The sequence below is a fragment of the Erythrolamprus reginae genome, chromosome 8 (assembly GCF_031021105.1).
Source record: "Erythrolamprus reginae isolate rEryReg1 chromosome 8, rEryReg1.hap1, whole genome shotgun sequence".
Taxonomy (NCBI): domain Eukaryota; kingdom Metazoa; phylum Chordata; class Lepidosauria; order Squamata; family Dipsadidae; genus Erythrolamprus; species Erythrolamprus reginae.
In genome coordinates, this window is record NC_091957.1 from 14,381,863 (window position 1) to 14,401,513 (window position 19,651).

At 42.6% G+C, this 19,651-nt stretch overlaps 1 protein-coding gene across 1 annotated transcript in view; it reads left to right on the plus strand.

Annotated features, from left to right (window-relative positions):
- The window catches only part of ADAMTSL2 (ADAMTS like 2), a 41,392-nt gene that overhangs the window by 7,992 nt on the left and 13,749 nt on the right, over positions 1-19,651 (plus strand). The window contains exons 3-11 of the mRNA XM_070758911.1: positions 1,071-1,213; positions 3,809-3,884; positions 7,808-7,910; positions 8,969-9,114; positions 9,209-9,332; positions 9,470-9,550; positions 11,176-11,351; positions 11,984-12,323; positions 16,757-17,132. Coding sequence (XP_070615012.1) covers positions 1,071-1,213; positions 3,809-3,884; positions 7,808-7,910; positions 8,969-9,114; positions 9,209-9,332; positions 9,470-9,550; positions 11,176-11,351; positions 11,984-12,323; positions 16,757-17,132 — 1,565 coding nt within the window. The remainder of the gene's footprint in view (positions 1-1,070; positions 1,214-3,808; positions 3,885-7,807; positions 7,911-8,968; positions 9,115-9,208; positions 9,333-9,469; positions 9,551-11,175; positions 11,352-11,983; positions 12,324-16,756; positions 17,133-19,651) is intronic.

Below are 19,651 nucleotides of genomic sequence, written 5' to 3' on the forward strand. Positions count from 1 at the left end.
TGTGCCGGTGTCTGGAGGTTGTTGGGGCCTGGATGGGTGTCAACAGACTCAAACTCAACCCTGATAAGACGGAGTGGCTGTGGGTTCTGCCTCCCAAGGACAATCCCATCTGTCCGTCCATCACCCTGGGGGGGGGAATTATTGACCCCCCTTGGAGAGGGTCCGCAACTTGGGCATCCTCCTCGATCCACAGCTCACATTAGAGAAACATCTTTCAGCTGTGGCGAGGGGGGTGTTTGCCCAGGTTCGCCTGGTGCACCAGTTGCGGCCCTATCTGGACCGGGACTCACTGCTCACAGTCACTCATGCCCTCATCACCTCGAGGTTCGACTACTGTAATGCTCTCTACATGGGGCTACCTTTGAAAAGTGTTCGGAAACTTCAGATCGTGCAGAATGCACCTGTGAGAGCAGTCATGGGCTTACCCAGGTATGCCCAGGTTTCACCACCACTCCGCAGTCTGCATTGGTTACTGATCAATTTCCGGTCGCAATTCAAAGTGTTGGTTATGACCTTTAAATCCCTTCATGGCATTGGGCCAGAATATCTCCGAGACCGCCTTTTGCCGCACGAATCCCAGCGACCGATTAGGTCCCACAGAGTGGGCCTTCTCTGTGGCGGCCCCGACTCTCTGGAACCAACTCCCCCCAGAGATTAGAACTGCCCCTACTCTCCTTGCCTTTTGTAAGCGCCTTAAAACCCACCTTTGTCGTCAGGCATGGGGGAACTGAGACATCTCCCCCGGGCATATACAATTTATGCATGGTATGTTTGTATGTATGTTTGCTTAGTAAATGGGTTTTTTAAAATATTTTAAACTATAATTTAGATTTGTCATGAATTGTTTTATTCTGTTGTGAGCCGCCCCGAGTCTGCGGAGAGGGGCGGCATACAAATCTAAATAAATAAACAAATAAATAAATAAATAAATAAATAAATAAATATTTTTGAAAAACCGTGGTATAGACGTTCCGCAAAGTTCGAACCCGCAAAAATCGAGGGAACACTGTATTTCAAGTATCTATCTCATCAGCCGTGCCTTTTTTTCTTTACTCCCTGATGGCAAACAGGAGAATGTGCTAGCTTCCAATAGCCTTGAAGAAAGAGCTGATGTCATGGCCTACTGGTGGGGAGAGTGGACCAAATGGGCAGCTTGCACTCGGACGTGTGGTGGAGGAATCAGTTTCCAAGAAAGGCATTGCCTACAACAAAGGTAACCTTGGTGGCTTTGCCCATCCGTCGTGGCTCACCCTAGCTACATGACCATCTCTTCAGACTTTATGGAAAAGGGAGAGGCATCTCCTGTCACGCTGGAAATTGCCAGCCACAGAGACATTCAGTAATTAAAGAGTTAACATGTGTGCCTTTGCTATTAATCACTCCCATATTTACGTCATATCCCACATATCACTTCCGCCCACATGAGATTGCTCTCTTCCTCCGTATTGTTCTTCTTCAGACGCCATTATGCCTTAGCTGCCTAGATTGTTTTGTTTCTCATGACACTGTTTGTTTTCTGTTTTCTAATAAAGGAATGCTTGTTTTCACACTCGATGCCTGGACTCCTTAACTCCATTACCTCTAGGGTAATTAAGGTTCAAACGGATTTTAATTATTTCTAACATGGTAGCAGAGGATGGTTGCCGGCTGAAGTGGGATTTGCAACGGTTGCCTTGGAGGAGATGGGGGATCCCCTCTTTTATTAGGGGGCTGCTGTCCTAGACCCAGCGGCTTTCAGTCACTGCCAGCTGGTCCCCAACCTCCCTTGGGGAATGGATGGCCTCAACTCATTTTGATCCAGTTCCATATGGATCTCAACCCCCATGGCATCTTTCTGGGTTCACCAGGTGTTAGCCTCTGTAGGTAGATGCATATGTAGCCTATGTTTCTATACAATGCATCACAATGCATCACAACTTTCAATCCTGGGCCTAGAAAGCCTAGAACTAAGACGCCTTAAACAAGATCTAAGTATTGCCCACAAGATCATATGCTGCAATGTCTTGCCTGTTGGTGACTACTTCAGCTTCAACCACAACAACACAAGAGCACACAACAGATTTAAACTTAATATTAACCGCTCCAAACTTGACTGTAAAAAATATGACTTCAGTAACCGAGTTGTCGAAGCGTGGAACTCATTACCGGACTCCATAGTGTCATCCCCAAACCCCCAACACTTTACCCTTAGATTATCTACGGTTGACCTATCCAGATTCCTAAGAGGTCAGTAAGGGGCGAGTACAAGTGCACTAGAGTGCCTTCTGTCCCCTGTCCTATTGCTCTCCTATATCTCCTATACCTTTATTCTATTCCTATATTTCTTCTTCTATTCTTTCATTGATATGCTCTATTCCTATATCTTCTTTTCTATTATTTCTTAGATATATTTTACTATGCGTATGTCCTCTATAACCTTCATCATGTATTTTATTATGTGTATACAGATATATACCCACTAAAACCCTCATTGTGTATTGGACAAAATAAATAAATAAACGGTATCTATATTGTATATGGCCTCCTGAAGAGTCATCTTAGCTCAAATCTCTATATACACTATCAAAACAAACAGAACCAGGGCCCCTGCACCCAGCTGACACTATATGTATAATATGTACTGTGTTAGATTGTCAGTTTGTGTCAGTTTGGTTGGTGGTGTGCCCCAGGATTTTGTAAATGTAAAAAATGTGTCAAGGCTCAAAAAAAGGTTGAAAATCACTGCTCTACACACAACAATTAATACTTGTGTGGTCTTTCTCCCTGAATACAGCAATTTAGGTAACAATGCTGCATCTTGGCTATTTAAGAATGGGAGGGCTAGAGACCTTCCTGCAGGACCTCTGAGTCCCTTAAATCCCGATTCTATTTGTTGCGGTTCAGCCTGAGGCTGCTCAGGGACCGGCTGTGTCTCTGCTGGCTCCATGCCCGGATGAGGATGACAGCGAAGAGGAGGGGGCTGATCAGTCGGACGGGGGAGAGGAAAATCAGGAATGGGATGAAGGAGAACAGCATGAGAGCCCGGGGGGGCTCTCCCCAGCTAGTAGTTTGGAGTCATTAGGTGATGAGGCTCATTGACATGCGACAGAGAAGCTCAGATCAAAGAAAGGAGCAATTAAAGAAGTATTATCAGCACTGAATTAGGAACAGCTGAGTTTGGGTGTGGTCCTCCTTAGCAGGGTTTAAAAGGCAGGCAAGCCCTTGAAGCCATGTGGAGTGTTATCAGTTTGGAGTGGCGTTATCCTGTCTTGTTTCTCGGCTCTGTTCCTGGCTTGTGGCCCAGCAGCTTTGGAAGACCCGTGGGAGGTGTAGGTCTGCTATCTACAGCCTCGGCTTGGCAGCAAGAATTCTGTATTGCTGCATGGACTTTTGCCTTTGTGGATATATCTGGAGATACAGCATTTTCCTGTTTGTAAGGACATTTTCTGTTACCTGTGTTTTTCTTGAATTTTATAAAACTGCCTTTGCCTTTTACCAGTGTGTCTGGCTTCTCTTTTTGGGTTGGTATTGGCTTCTGGAGTGACCCAGACAGAACACTATTAATTGATTAATTAATATTTAATTCTCATACAGAGAAAGCCCCAACTCACTGGGGCTGTGCTTGCAGGATTAAAACAAGGCATCTTCTCTAACCAGCAATTAGACTGAAAAACAAATGTATTTTTAGTCCTGAAATAATTGTATGTTAGAAGTGATAAAAAATGGGAGATGAGTCCTCATGCATTAGTTGCAGAATTGTCCTTTTTTTTTTAATTTAAAATGATTTAACGATAATTGAAAATAATACCTTCTGTCCTTTTATATTTAGAAGGAAGCTGGCAACAGGATTTCTTAACAAAACCTGCAATGGGATGTCCAAGAGATACCAGCTGTGTGAAGTGCAGGTAAGAGAGGTAGGGGGAGGCCTCAAGTGGGATCTGCCTGGAACAAGGAAGAAACTTGGCCGGTAAAAGTTTTATCAGTGAGAGTAAAGTCCATCCTCAACTTAGGACCACTATTGGGGGCAGACTTTCTATCATTAAGCAATGCGGTCCTTAAATGGGTCGTGCCTAATTTTATGACCTCTTTTGCTGCTGTTGTTAACTTGCCACAGTTGTTAAACAAATTTATTTTATTTATTTTATTTATTTTATTTATTTTATTTATTTTATTTATTTTATTTATTTTATTTATTTTATTTATTTTATTTATTTTATTTATTTTATTTATTTTATTTATTTTATTTATTTTATTTATTTTATTTATTTTATTTATTTTATTTATTTTATTTATTTTATTTATTTTATTTATTTTATTTATTTTATTTATTTTATTTATTTTATTTATTTTATTTATTTTATTTATTTATGTGTGTGTGTGTTTATTTGTTTGTTTGTTTGTTTGTTTGTTTGTTTATGTCTGTGTGTATTTCTTTCTTTCTTTATTCATTCATTCATTCATTCATTCATTCATTCATTCATTTATTGGATTTGTATGCCGCCCCTCTCCGCAGACTCGGGGCGGCTAACAACAGGAATAAAACAGCATATAATAATAATCCAATACTAAAAACAGTTAAAAACCCATTATTATAAAAAACCAAACATACATACCATGCATAAAATTGTAAAGGCCTAGGGGGAAAGAGTATCTCAATTCCCCCATGCCTGGCGGCAGAGGTGGGTTTTAAGCAGCTTACAAAAGGCGAGGAGGGTGGGGGAAATTCTAATCTCTGGGGGTGAGTTGGTTCCAGAGGGCCGGGGCTGCCACAGAGAAGGCTCTTCCCCTGGGTCCCACCAAGCAACATTGTTTAGTTGACGGGACCCGGAGAAGACCCACTCTGTGGGACCTAACTGGTCGCTGGGATTCGTGTAGCAGAAGGCGGTCCCTGAGATTTGTGTGGTTATTAAGTAAATCTGGCTTCCCCCATTGACTTTGCCTGTTAGGTGACTCCTGGGAAGGTTGCAGATGGTGACCATGTGAACCCATGATGCTGCCTCAGTCTGATCCCTCGGGGAAGTGAAACTCTTGACTCCATTGGATTGAAGTGAGAAGTCACTTCTACTACCCATGTTTCCCTGAAAAGAAGACCCTGTCTTATATTTTTTAAAACCCTGAAATAAGCACTTGGCCTTGTTGCCAGGCACGTTTCTGCAACATTCCGCGGCCTGCACTGGCTGCCGATCGGTTTCCGGTCACAATTCAAAGTGTTGGTAATGACCTTTAAAGCCCTATATGGCATTGGGCCAGAATACATCCGGAACCGCCTTCTATCGCACGAATCCCAGCGGCCGATAAGGTATCACAGAGTTGGCCTTCTCTGGGTCCTGTCGACCAAACAATGTCATTTGGCGGGCCCCAGGGGAAGAGCCTTCTCTGTGGCGGCCCCGGCCCTCTGGAATCAACTCCCCCCCAGAGATTAGAACGGCCCCCACCCTCCTTGTCTTTCGCAAATTACTCAAGACCCACCTTTGTCGCCAGGCATGGGGGAGTTAGGATATTCCTTCCCCCTAGGCCATTACAAGTTATGTATGGTATGTTTGTGTGTATGTTTGCTTTTTATAATAAGGGTTTTTAGTTGTTTTATTAAATTGGATTGTTACATGTTGTTTTTTATCATTGTTGTTAGCCGCCCCGAGTCTGCGGAGAGGGGCGGCATACAAATCCAATAAATGAATGAATGAATGAATGAATGAATGAATGAATGAATGAATGAATGAATGAATGAATGAATACATACATACATACATACATACATACATAAATACATAAATAAATACATAAATACATAAATAAATACATAAATAAATACATAAATACATAAATAAATACATAAATAAATACATAAATAAATACATAAATAATTAAATAAATAAAATCCAAAGCCTAATTGGGCTTATTATCAGAGGCTGTCTTATTTGGGGGAGGGGGAAACAGGGTAAGAAAGCTGATTGCAGTAAAGTCAAGCAGAATCTAAAATTCCCTTGTGCTTATACAGATCTAAACCCATTTCCCCTAGTCTCTCTTGTGGTCCACCCATGTGTAGCCAATCCAGCACCACTGAGATGTTTTGGGAAACTTTGAGGTGTTTGTGCTTATGAAATTCCATTCACCGGGTAGACGGCCTTGAAGATGCCAGCTCTTGCACGAACCAGATTCCAAATGGCTCTGTTCTTTCTCAAATGTCTTATTCCTCCCCCCTTCCCAATTCCCCTCCATAATAAAGGTTTTCATCTTTATTGCCCATTTGTCACACACACACACTTCCCCAATTGAGGGCAGAATGTCAACAAGGTGCCAAGTCAAAACAGAATACCCTACGAGACTAGACTTTCAATCCTGGGCCTAGAAAGCCTAGAACTAAGACGCCTTAAACAAGATCTAAGTATTGCCCTCAAGATCATATGCTGCGATGTCCTGCCTGTTGGGGACTACTTCAGCTTCAACCACAACAACACAAGAGCACACAACAGATTTTAAACTTAATATTAACCGCTCCAAACTTGACTGTAAAAAATATGACTTCAGTAACCGAGTTGTCGAAGCGTGGAACTCATTACCGGACTCCGTAGTGTCATCCCCAAACCCCCAACACTTTACCCTTGGATTATCTACAGTTGACCTATCCAGATTCCTAAGAGGTCAGTAAGGGGCGAGCACAAGTGCACTAGAGTGCCTTCCGTCCCCTGTCCTATTGCTCTCCTATATCTCCTATACCTTTCTTCTATTCCTATATCTCTTCTTCTGTTCTTTCATTGATATGTTCTCTTCCTATAACTTCGCTTCTATTCTTTCTTAGATATATTTTACTATGAGTATATCCTCTATAACCTTCATCATGTATTTTACTATGTATGTGTATAGAATAGAATAGAATAGAATAGAATTTTTATTGGCCAAGTGTGATTGGACACACAAGGAATTGGTCTTGGTGCATATGCTCTCAGCGTACATAAAATAAAATATACATTTGTCAAGAATCATATGGTACAACACTTAATGATTGTCATAGGGGTCAAATAAGCAATGAAGAAGCAATATTAATAAAAATCTTAGGATATAAGCAACAAGTTACAGTCATACAGTCAACATGGGAGGAAATGGGTGAAAGGAATGATGAGAAAAACTAGTAGAATAGAAGTGCAGATTTAGTAGAAAGTCTGACAGTGTTGAGGGAATTATTTGTTTAGTAGAGTGATGGCGTTCGGAAAGAAACTGTTCTTGTGTCTAGTTGTCTTGGTGTGCAGTGCTCTGTAGCGACGTTTTGAGGGTAGGAGTTGAAACAATTTGTGTCCTGGATGTGAGGGGTCAGTAAATATTTTCCCCGCCCTCTTTTTGACTCGTGCAGTATACAGATCCTCAATGGAAGGCAGGTTGGCAGCAATTGTTTTCTCTGCAGTTCTGATTATCCTCTGAAGTCTGTGTCGGTCCTGTTGGGTTGCAGCACCAAACCAGACAGTTATAGAGGTGCAGATGACAGACTCACTATATACCCACTAAAACCCTCATTGTGTATTGGACAAAATCAATCAATAAATAAGTGGTGGATCTAACAGTCCCTATTTTCTGCTCTGTTACAAATTTGGTCATTTAACAAATGGTCAATGATTAACTGTATTGTAGTAACACTTCTCTATTTAGAGATTTTGTTCGCTTTTGACTGGAAGGTATGGATTCTCTGAAATGGCAGAACACACAAGCTGAGAAACATCTTCCATCCCACCTTTAATTGCAATGCTCAAGCTTAGTTTTGAAGGAAGGTGGGCAGCTCGAGGATCCGTCAAGACAGGGGCTGCCCAGACCTTACCCGTGCTTCTCTTCCTTTCAGCAGTGTCCTCCAAGTGGAAGGAGCTTCCGGGAGGAGCAGTGCTCCTCCTTCAACTCCCGGGTCTACAACAGGCGCACTTTCCACTGGAAACCTTTGTATCCAGGTAAGCAAGTGGGGATCTTTGATCTTCATAGCACACAGCAATTTTGAAGGTTTCAGATGAATGAGGCTCTTTCCTGCTCTATAAAAAAGGAAAATCTGTGCAAAATACCACGTGTTTTGTTATCTTATTTATTTATTTATTTATTTATTTTAAAGATTTATATGGGGGTCGAATGACCATTTCATGGGGGTCGCCTGAGACCCTGGGAAAAGACAAATTTCCCCTGGTATTAGGAATTAAAGCTTCTATTCTGGCATCTTGGAACATATTTTTACAATCCGACCAATTAGGCGTTTACAGTGAGGGCATCTCTCTGACCTTCCTGCCAATCAGCTCAAAGCTCTTGGGAGAATTGGCACTAGACTTATGGTTGGGGGTCACCACAACACGAGGAACTGTATTAAGGGGTCGCGGCCTTAGAAAGGTTGAGAACCACTGGCCTAAAGGGTTTCAGTCTTTGATGGTAGGGAGTCCAAGCTGTGATTGATAAGCTTTAAAATTTACAATAAGCTTTAAAATAAATTAGAATTAGCTAATCCGGCTGTTTCTTGTCTGGTCTGGCTGGCAGGGCTGATAGGATTGACTGATGCAAACTCCTCCTACTTACATTTTCCATGTATCAGACTCAAATGAGGTTTTACAACACTGTCTCAGATTTATATATATAGCTAAAGGGATTGGATACTGTAGCCTAGAGGATAATTCTCTGCCTTACAAGGCAAAGGTTGCAGATTCAAGTCCCAGTGGGTATAGCTAGCTGATGAGGCCAAAATAAGGCCGAAATAGATCTATCCTAATCTCCCTTAATTTTCAAATTCAGCAAATATTCGGGTTTCTTCCTGTGTAGGATTTGGAAATTTCTGGTGACGTTTCGACGAGGTCTCACTCGTCATCTTCAGGCTGGTGTTTCTGTCCTTGTTCTAGGGCGAACACAGCGAGACCTGAGCTGCCTTCCTTCTATAAATACTGGTGGCTGGGTGTGGTTATATATATATAACTATTTAGTGTGTATATATATAACTATTTAGCATCTCCGTGTGTCTCTCTTCTCCCTTCAGATGACTATGTCCACATCTCCAGCAAGCCCTGTGATCTGCACTGCACCACCACTGATGGGCAGAGGCAGCTGATGGTGCTGGCCCGGGATGGCACCTCCTGCAAATCCTCTCCGTTCCGAGGGGTGTGCGTGTCTGGAAAATGTGAGGTTGTTAAGCATTTTGATTTTACCCTTTTGCCCGCATCATTCATGTAGCTGCTCTGGCTGCCTCTCAAGGTGCACTTTCTTCTTCTGCTTCTAGCCCATCGGATGCGATGGGGTTCTGTTCTCCCCCAACGCTCTGGATAAATGTGGGGTCTGCCAAGGGAACGGCAGCAGCTGCACTCATGTAACTGGGAGCTACCGGAAGGGAAATGCTCCATTTGGTAAGGCTAGATAGGACCCTGGCAAGTTCAGCCTTGGGTAGAGAGGCCAAGCAGTGGGAGGGTCCCATCCCCTCCTACTGGTAATTCTAGCCACCCCTGGTGATTTGTTCCTTATTCATCCATGCACTGTCCTGCAGGATACTCTTTGGTGACTCACATTCCTGCTGGAGCAACAGATATCCAGATAGTGGAACGGAAGAAATCTGCTGATGTTTTGGGTTTGTATTATAGCTGGGACAATAACCAATAAAACATTTATTTCTTGCATTCTTCTTAGGAAGCAAAGTACAGTGATACCTTGTCTTGCGAACTTAATTGGTTCCAGGATGAGGTTCTTAAGGTGAAAAGTTTGTAAGACGAAACAATGTTTCCCATAGGAATCAATGGAAAAGCAATTAATGCGTGCAAGCCCAAAATTCACCCCTTTTGCCAGCCGAAGCGCCCGTTGTTGCACTGCTGGGATTCCCCTGAGGCTCCCCTCCATGGGAAACCCCACCTTTGGACTTCTGTGTTTTTGCGATGCTGCAGGGGAATCCCAGCAGGGGAATCCCAGCATCGCAAAAACGAGCACTTCGCTGGCAACGGAAGTCCAGAGGTGGGATTTCCTAGCGAAGGGAGCATCAGTGATATCTCAGCATCGCAAAATCATCGAAGTCCTCGAAACCCCACCTCCGGACCTCTGTGTTTTTGCGATGCTGCGATTTCACTGAGGCTCCCCTCACTGGGAAACCCCACCTCCGGACTTCCGTTGGCAATGAAGCACCCGTTTTTGTGCTGCTGGGATTCCCCTGCTGGGGTTACCCTGCAGCATCGCATAAACACGGAAGTCCAGAGGTGGGGTTTCCCATGGAGGGGAGCCTCAGGGGAATCCCAGCAGCGGCAAAACAGGCGCTTCGCTAGCAACAGAAGTCTGGAGGCGGGGCATCCCAGTGGCGGTGGTGGGTTTGTAAGGTGAAAAGGGTTTGTAAGAAGAGGCAAAAAAATCTTAAACCCTGGATTTGTATCTCGAAGAGTTTGTATGACGAGGCGTTTGTAAGATGAGGTATCACTGTACCGTATTTTTCGGAGTATAAGACACACCTTTTTCCTCCCTAAAAGAGGCTGAAAATTTGGGTGCATCTTATATTCCAAATGTTGCTTTTTCCAGAGCTTTTTTCCCAGTCCTAACTAGGCTTCCTACTCCCTCTGAAAAAGGTTTTTTTCCAGCCCTAAATCTTTGCATCTCTCTGACCTTCCTGCCAATCAGCTCAAAGCTCTGTTGGGAGAATTGGCGCTAGACTTATGGTTGGGGGTCACCACAACACAAGGAACTGTATTAAGGGGTCGCGGCCTTAGAAAGGTTGAGAACCATTGGCCTAAAGGGTTTCAGTCTTTGATGGTGGGGAGTCCAAGCTGTGATTGACAAGCTTTAAAATTTAAAATAAGCTTTAAAATAAATTAGAATTAGCTCATGCTCATCTGGCTGTTCTTTGGTCTGCCTGGCAGACCAGACAGTCCTAACTAGGCTTCCTACTCCCTCTGAAAAAGGTTTTTTCCAGCCCCAAATCTTTGCAGATTTGTTTTCCTTCCTACTCCCTCTGAAAAAGGCTTTTTCAGCCCTAACACAGTGCTAATGATCTTCCTGGTTTGCAGCATTTCTTTTTATTCCTACTGTCTCCAAAGCAGGTTTTTATTTTGCCTGCATTTTCCCATGGTTGGCTGGGTAGCTGGTGTGTCATTTCATTCAGGCTTGACCTGTGGCTGTTCCATAGAACAGAGTCTGATACCAGGGCAGAAAAGAAAGTAGGTGTTATTTCAATAACTCCTACTGTGCAAATCACAGCCCCTTGTTTGTATTTTGCAGCCATTGCAGATGAAGGTGGTTCTTACTTCTTCAATGGGGATTACAGAGTAGACATCCCCCAAAACTTCAACATTGCAGGGACCGTCTTCAAATACAGGAGACCCATGGACATTTTTGAGACTGGCATAGAATATATTGTTGCCCAAGGGCCTACCAACCAAGATTTAAACATCATGGTAAGTTTAATTTCTTAGAGGACATGAATATCTTTCAGTGCATGAATGTTACCAGTATATAAACATAGAAAATGCATTGTAGAATCATAAAGTTGGAAGATACTCCCACTCTGCCCTGGGAAGGAATCCTCCAGCCATTCCGGACAAATGGGGATGCAATATCTGCTTCCAACCTCCAGTGGTGGCAGCTTTAGGGAGAAGACTGTTCTCCTGTCCAACAGCTTTCACATTCAGGGAATTCCATCTTAATTTGAGTTTGGATCCCTCTCTCTGTAAAGCTTCCACAGACCAATTATTCACCTACCTTCCTGCATTCCACAGAATAAACCCACCTCCTCTTTCTTAAAAACCCAAAACCATAAAAGACTCTTATTCTGAGGACCATTGAAGCTGGAGTGATACTAATTTCTTGACAACCTTCCCAATAAAGGGAAGGTTGGAGGCTGGGTGATAGTTGTTAAATACAGCATGTTGTTTTATTATTGTTGTTAGCCGCCCCGAGTCTATGGAGAGGGGCGGCATACAAATCCAATAAATTATTATTATTATTATTATTATTATTATTATTATTATTATTATTATTATAACTGTGTTATATAACAAGGGTGTCTCATTTCCCCTCTTTCCTCCAGGTGTGGAACCAAAATGATAAAAACCCATCAATCACATACGAATATATCCTGCAGACGAGACCTTATTTGAAAAAGCTGCCACCAATTTATTATGGGTTCTCAGAATCAGATAGTGAAGAAAAAACAGAGTTCGAAGGAGGATTCCTTTGGGGGCTCGCTCACCTCAACGCCAGCCTCCTGGCTACCCTCTCTCAAGAAAAGGGCCACCTGGAGAAGCTGCTCTTTGACCAGCAAGAGCAAGGGGATGAACTGAAGCTGAGCAAAATACAGCAGACCAATGAAGTTTTCCCCAGGATTCCTCTTGAGTATGGCCGTGCCCTCCCAAGCAAGCCCTCCACAGGTGAGTAACCCACAGCTGAGGGGAAGGGTTCTTGTCGAGGTCCTGCCTGATGGACGCTTGAAGCTCTTGCTAGAAAGACATTCTTCCAGCAAGACGTTCAGGCTGTCTTTTTCATTTCTGTGGGCTTAAATTTCAGAGAGTCCTGAAGCTGGATGGCCCTTGAGAAGAGAATCCAAATTACAGCATCCCACACAAATGCCTGTCCAACCTTCACTTGGACAAAGGAACAGGGACTTTTAGAGCTTTGGATTGATTTGGCCAACAGTATATTTTCTTTCTTTCTTTCTTTTTTTCTTTCTTTCTTTCTTTGCTTATTTATTTATCTATCTATCTATCTATCTATCTATCTATCTATCTATCTATCTATTTATTTTAAATGCCGCCCTTCTCCTTAGACTCAGGGCGGCTTACAACATGTTAGTCATAGCAATTTTTAACAGAGCCAGCATATTGCCCCCACAATCTGGGTCCTTGTTTTACCCACCTTGGAAGGATGGAAGGCTGAGTCAACCTTGAGCCGGTGATGAGATTTGAACTGCTGAACTACAGATCTACAGTCAGCTTTCGTGGCCTGCAGTACTGCACTCTACCTGCTGTGCCACCTCGGCTCTTTTTTTTTTTTTTTGCCCTCCTTGTCATCATATTGCACATCTGGAAATTCATTTTGCCATCTGCTACCATTCCAAGGTTTTCATGAGTAGCAAGCCAGGGGTTTGACTTCTGTTGTCTAGTGGGAAACATTTAAGCTTTGTTCTGTTGCTTTCAATTCACTTCTCAAAAGTGTTTCTCAGCTATGGCCATTCTGGAATTTCCCAACTAGCATGGCACACTGCTCTAAACCCTGCTCTGTTTGTTCATTTATATTTATTTTGTGAAGCATATGTAAGATTACAGAAAAAGTATAAACAAGATTGTGAATACATGAGATGGTTATGAATACATGGGGACATTAGGACAGGGATGGTTGGTATGCTTATGCACCCCCCTTGCAGATCTCTTAGGAATAGGGTGAGGTCAACAGTAAGACAGTCTAAGGTTTTGGGGGTTTGGGGGAGAAACTACAGAGTCGGGTAATGCATTCCAGATATTGACCACTCTGTTGCTGAAGTTGTATTTTCTGCAATCAACTTTGGAGCGGTTTATATTAAGTTTGTATCTGTTGTATACTCGTGTATTGTTGCCGCTGAAGCTGAAATAGTCATTGACTGGCAGAACATTGTGGCAAATAATTTTATTTGCTACACGTAGGTCAGATCAAAGGCAATGTAATTCTAAATTGTCTGAGTCCAAAATTTCAAGTCTGGTCATATAAGATATTCTGTTGCGAACAACAGGGTTCTTCTCATGAAATATCTCAGGACATTCTCAACTGTATTAATTCCTGATAGGTTCTATCTAGACAGATGAGCTATATTCAAGAATTGGTCTAGCAAATGTTTTGTATGCTGTAATTAAAAGTACAATATTACCAGAAAAGAAGTTACGCAAGATAAGGTTAACCCCTCTTAATGCCTTTTTGACAATGTTACTACAATAGGCTCTGGCACTTAGATGATTAGATATGAATATTCCAAGATCCTTAACAGACCAAGGATTTGCTACAAGATCGTGACCATCTAGCTTGTATTTTATGTTCTGATTTTTTTTGCCAATATGTAAGACTAAGCATTTGTTAGTTGAGTTTTGAAGTTGTCTCTTGTTTGACCATTCTGACAAGGTCAAGATCTTTTTGAAGGGTAGCAGCATGATCGGTGGTGTTGAATAGTTTTACATTATCAGCGAAGACAACATAGTTGCTTTTAATCTAATTGCAAATGTCATTTACGTAAAGTATAAAGAATGTTGATCCTAAAACACTGCTGTTAACTTGTACAGAATTTGATAGAGTGCTCCCTATTTTAACCATTTGTTGCTTGTTTGACAAGAATGCAGTTATCCATTTATGTAGGGGTCCAGAACATTTTCATTTTAGAAGTAGTTTGCCATATACCACTGAGTCAAAGGCCTTATAGAAGTCTATGTAAATTGCTGCGTCTATTACTTTGCTTTGGTGGAGTTGTGATCCATATGTTTTTACAGTATAGGAATTGCAGATTATAGGATTATTTTTTCCTGAAACCAAGTTGTTTGTTAGAGAGTAGATTGTTTGTCTCTAAGTAGAGGATAATGGATTGGTTAATGATTGATTTCATGACTTTGCAGGTGATGCAACATAAAGAGATTGGTCTATAATTTTCAACTAGGCTGGGGTCTCCTTTTTGAAGATAGGGATGACTGTGGCTAGTGACTATAGGTTGGGCAAGGAGCTGGTCCTAAAAGATTTATCAAAGATTATGCTCAGAGGTTCTGCTAAGGCACATAGTCCATCAGGTCCAACAGATAGAGATTATTTTAGATGGTGTAGTACCTTTTCAACGTCTTCTGTAAAATCTATATGTATTATATCATGTAATTATTTGTGGTTCAACGAAGTCCCTTCCAATTATTAATCTGTTAATCTCAATCAACAACCCTAACTTTAACCACCAACAAAGACAGGAAGGGAGCCCCACAAAACTACATTTCAATGATATTTTGAAGGACTAGCAGAGTCAGATCTGGTCTGGTGTCAGAATAGCAGAATAACAGACTTGGAAAGGACCTTGGAGGTCTTCTAATCAAGCCCCCTGATCAAGCAGGAGACCTACACCATTGGTTGAAATTGGATCTCCTGAATCTGGGGTCTGAGAGGTATGAGCAGTTCCTATTTCTCTAGGATTCTGAGAAAAGAGAATCACTTCCTTGCAAGAATCTTACTCCTTTCTCGGGGTTTGTAGATCTTGGGAGAATCAATCTCCTTGTTTTTCATCAGCCTCCTACAAAATAAAAGCCAGTAAGGCCACAGAAGAACACTTTGGGCCCTTGCCATTTTGGCTGGGTTGGTTTTCCAACAGATGTCCAAGTAGTTGAATCTGCCTGTTATTACTGTGTCTTCCTTCCACAAACATTTGGAAATTAATCCAGGAGTTTTTACTAGATCATCTGCCTAGTTTGGCAATGTCTAACTCTACCCCAAGAATATGTTCCCCTCCCTTCTATTCTTACCCAGTTGCTCTGGCAACTGATCTCAGTGCATTTCCTTCACATGTAACACCATACCTCTTTCTCTTCTTCTTTTTGACCAAAGTTCACCCTTTGGCTCCTGCCTTCCACTTTTTCTCCATTTCTTCCCCATATTCTGGGCACAGTATGTTCCCATACTGTGCAAGGAACAGAGCCCTTTGTTGTTAAATTTTCTTCAAAATTTGAGTGAGTCACATTTAAGTAAGGTCAAATTGGGCCATGTCTACAACTAGAGATTTGCTGGGCCATGTAACTCTAGTTTATCATGATTTATTTTACATCAAAATCATGGGATGCACTGTGTGAAGCCAGAATTACCTCTCAACCTCAGACGTCTCCATCTACGTTATGGTATTATAAAAACTGGATGTACAATCCTGTTCTGTCGGGCTCTCTGGTAGACTCCTCCCAAAAATTCACAGGTACAAATTTCAGACACACACATGTTTGAAAATTCAAAACAATGTTCTTTATAATGAAAATTCACTTAAACTAAGCCCTCTTTTTGTATAGCAAAGAGTACTCGTCTCCAAACAAACTGGTAATTGGTACAAGTCCCTTATCAGTTCTGTGATACTTAGCTTGCAGCTGTGAGGCAATTCACAGTCCTTCTTCTTTCACAAAGTGAAACACACTTTGCTCTGGTTTAGTTTCAAAGCAGGGAAAAATCAGCACACAAAAGGTCAAACACAGCAAAGCAGGCACAAAACACAATGATCAGATAATCCTCCTCAATGGCCAAACCCACAGGCTGCTATTTATAGCAGCCTCACTAATTACCACAGCCCCACCCAAACACAGGTGGCCTCATTTTCTTTGATAATAATCTCTCAGTTGTTGTTGCCTATGCATCGCTCTCCGCATGCATGGCTGTATCATTAACTCTTGTTCTGAATCCAAGGAGGAGCTAGAGAATTGATCTCCTTCTGAGCTGTCTGCCACACTCTCCTCCTCCCTGTCACTCATGTCTTCTTGGTCAGAGGAGCCTTCATCAGCAGATTCCACGGGGGGGAGGGCAAAACAGGCCTGTCGCATGTGGATGTCTCCCCCACATCCACAGTCCTTGGGGCAGGAGCTGGGGCAGAGCTAACCACAACAATTTTGCATCAAAATCATGGGATGCACTGTGTGAAGCCAGAATTACCTCTCAACCTCAGAAGTCTCCATCTATGTTATGGAATTATAAAAAATGGATTTACAATCCTTAGCAAAAGTGTATTCTGGATTATGTAGAATTTTGGGTGTCTGAGCCCAATTGACATTTTCCATTTCACTTTTTTGAATTTGGCCACTTCAGTTACCTTTGATTTTTGCCTTCCTTTTTATTACAGAATCAAACTCAACTAAAACCAATGATAAGGTAGAAGGAAATGGAAGCGAACTGGACTCCCTTCTCCCTTCCCAAGAGTTCCTTTCCGAAAATGCAATCATCCGCAGCTTTGGGGATAAGAGATCAGATTCAAAAGAATCCATTTGGAACAAGACTCTGAACAGTATCTTTTCTCCAGTGGATCCTATCAACACCTTTGGGCCTGAAATAGATCCTCTTTATGTTGACTATGATGACAGTGTTGAGCTGCTGGCTTACGCTGCTAACGGCACTTTTATGGAGCTGACCCATGAGGATAACACATCTTCAGAGATCCAGCCTTCCAATGCTACTATTTCTACCGCTGGTCCCCACGGGAACAGAACCCAGAAGACGAGGTAAGGACGAGAGAGGTGAAATTTTAGTCTGATGTTGCTTCTAATGCATTTCAAGACGAAGGCCGTAAGTTGGGCAGATTCTGTTCTTAAAAAAGAAGTTGAGCTGCCTTCCAAAATAACCATGTGTTGTGCATAGAAGCTCACTCCAAGCAAAGTCCTCAGAGCACTCTTCCCTCCAGAGAGGCAGAAGTCATAGTATGTGAGAATGGCCTTGATGAAGGAAGAGAGAAGGAGGGAATGATCAGACAAGCAAGGCAGGAGCCCCAAGTGATCTAATGATCAGAGAAAGAAACGTAGGAAGCACACAGACATACACATCAACTGCATGATTCTAATAATGTAGCTTTACAAAAAATAGAATTGTCTCATCTGGTCGTGTTCCCGGTTTAGTTTACCTGGGAAGGTTGACCTAGGAGAGACTGTTTCCCTTCTATCTTAATACATAGGAGGCATGTACTTCTTTTCTCTTGAAAAATGGGGAAAGGACTACGAAACCTCAAAAGTTGTAAACATGGTGATCTGGCAGGAAGAAGTATTGGGCTGATCCTTGCTGAGCCCAGCACAAAAATCTTTGAACTACAGTGGTACCTCTACGTAAGAACTTTTCTAGATAAGAACCGGGTGTTCAAGATTTTTTTGCCTCTTCTTAAGAACCATTTTCTACTTAAGAACCCAAGCCCGGAAAAACTTCCCAGGAAATTTGAGAGCGGCCCGAAGGCCTGGACAGTTTCCTGCCATTTCCCCTTTAATCCCAGCCATCTCAGGCTTTTCTGGATTGCCAGAGGAGCCTTTCGGTGGCACTTAAGGAGGCTTTGGCAGTCCAGAGCGAACGAAGTATTTTCCTTTCTCTGGGTGCTTGGAGATGGAATAAACCTCTGCCAGTCCCCAGAGAAAAGAAACGTTCCCTTCGCTCTGGGCAGTGGTTTAACTCTGAAGATAATGAAAATTGGGGTGGACGAGGGAGAGTCCTTTTAGGAATTTCTCTACATTGTGCAAATATGTCTTTGTTTCACTGGCCTTTCAAAAGTTTAAAATAATGTTCTTGCCATTGGTCAGTTTGCAGACTGGAGAAGCTGACTATATAATCCTAACTGCATTTTTAGTTTATCAAGTGGAGCTTGTTACTCCCGGGTAGATATGCATGGGTTTACAATTGAGTTATTTAAGGAGGAATCCAACACAGTTGCGACTTTTGCAGTGGTTGGGAGAGGTGTGTGCAGGAGGGTGGTAAGAGAGAACCCTTCAGTCCCATTGTTGAGAGGAAAGGAAAGGGATTATTCCAGAGCTTCTGCTGTCAAGAAATGTGATCAGCCCTGATTTGGCAATTCAGAGGCAGGACTTCTCCGCACTTCGTCCTGGGCCCATTTTCAAGCAGCGAAGCAGTTCTGCGGCTATCTGTGAGCAACAGTTGGGGAAAGGGTGCAGGGCCTCTTGCCCTGGGCCTGGGACCCTGGGGCCCCAGGTGGCGGCCCACCCATCAGCCGACGGTGGGGTGGGAGGAATGGACAATCTGGCACACATGTGTATATACACACACATCAAAAAAATCTATACCACCACAAAACGCCATATTCTCTGTACTGAATGAGTGGGTCCAGCAGTCACGTGGGTTGCTCGCTGTCCAATCCGCTTAGGACCGAGCGTTGTCTTTTAAAAGATTGCTGGAACTGCCTCTTCCCAGAATTCACTCGGTCCTCCTACCGGCAGGATGCGTGGTGGCTCAGCTCCTCTCCAAACATCTTCCCTTCTTTGTCTTTCTCTGCAATTATTAGATAAGTACTTCAGTTTCCTTAGTTTCTAAATTACCTTTTCACTCAGAAACTATTAGACCCTGCTGGACCTGCTCATTCAGTATGGAGAATAGGTGTTGGACTCTTACCTGAATGCCTCTTCTCGTGTACTGAGTGGGTGCAGCAGTCACTTCCCTCCCTATGTCTTATCTGACTATTTGTTTGTGTTTTTCTACACTTTATCTTCATTCATGAGAGTAGAGCATTAAATTTGAGCCACCACTATCGAGCCAAGTCTACGGATTCGCGAATTCTGGGAAGGGGCAGATCCACCAATCTTTTAAAAGACAAGGCTCGGTCCTAAGCAGATTGGACAGTGAGCAACCCATGTGACTGCTGTACCCGCTCAGCGTACAAGAAGAGGCATTCAGGTAAGAGTCCAATGCCTAATTTGTGCTGTCTATATACAGTTTTGTTTTTCTTAAAACAAAGAGTATGAAGCAGAACTATAAAACATAGAGAACTACAAACACACAGGTGGACACGCACACTCTTCTTCTGCAGATTGTGTAACGTTCTGCTTGTTGTACATATTTTCTTAATATCCTTATCTTACTCTTGCAAAAAGTTTATTATATTTTATTATTTTATTAGGTTTATAAGCCACCCAACTCCTGACGGGCTCTGGGCAGCGTACATAAATAAAACAATATACCGCATTACAATTAAAATCCCCAAACAAAGACCTTCATCCCATTCTAGGCCGGAGTTCAACGGCCCCAGGCCTGC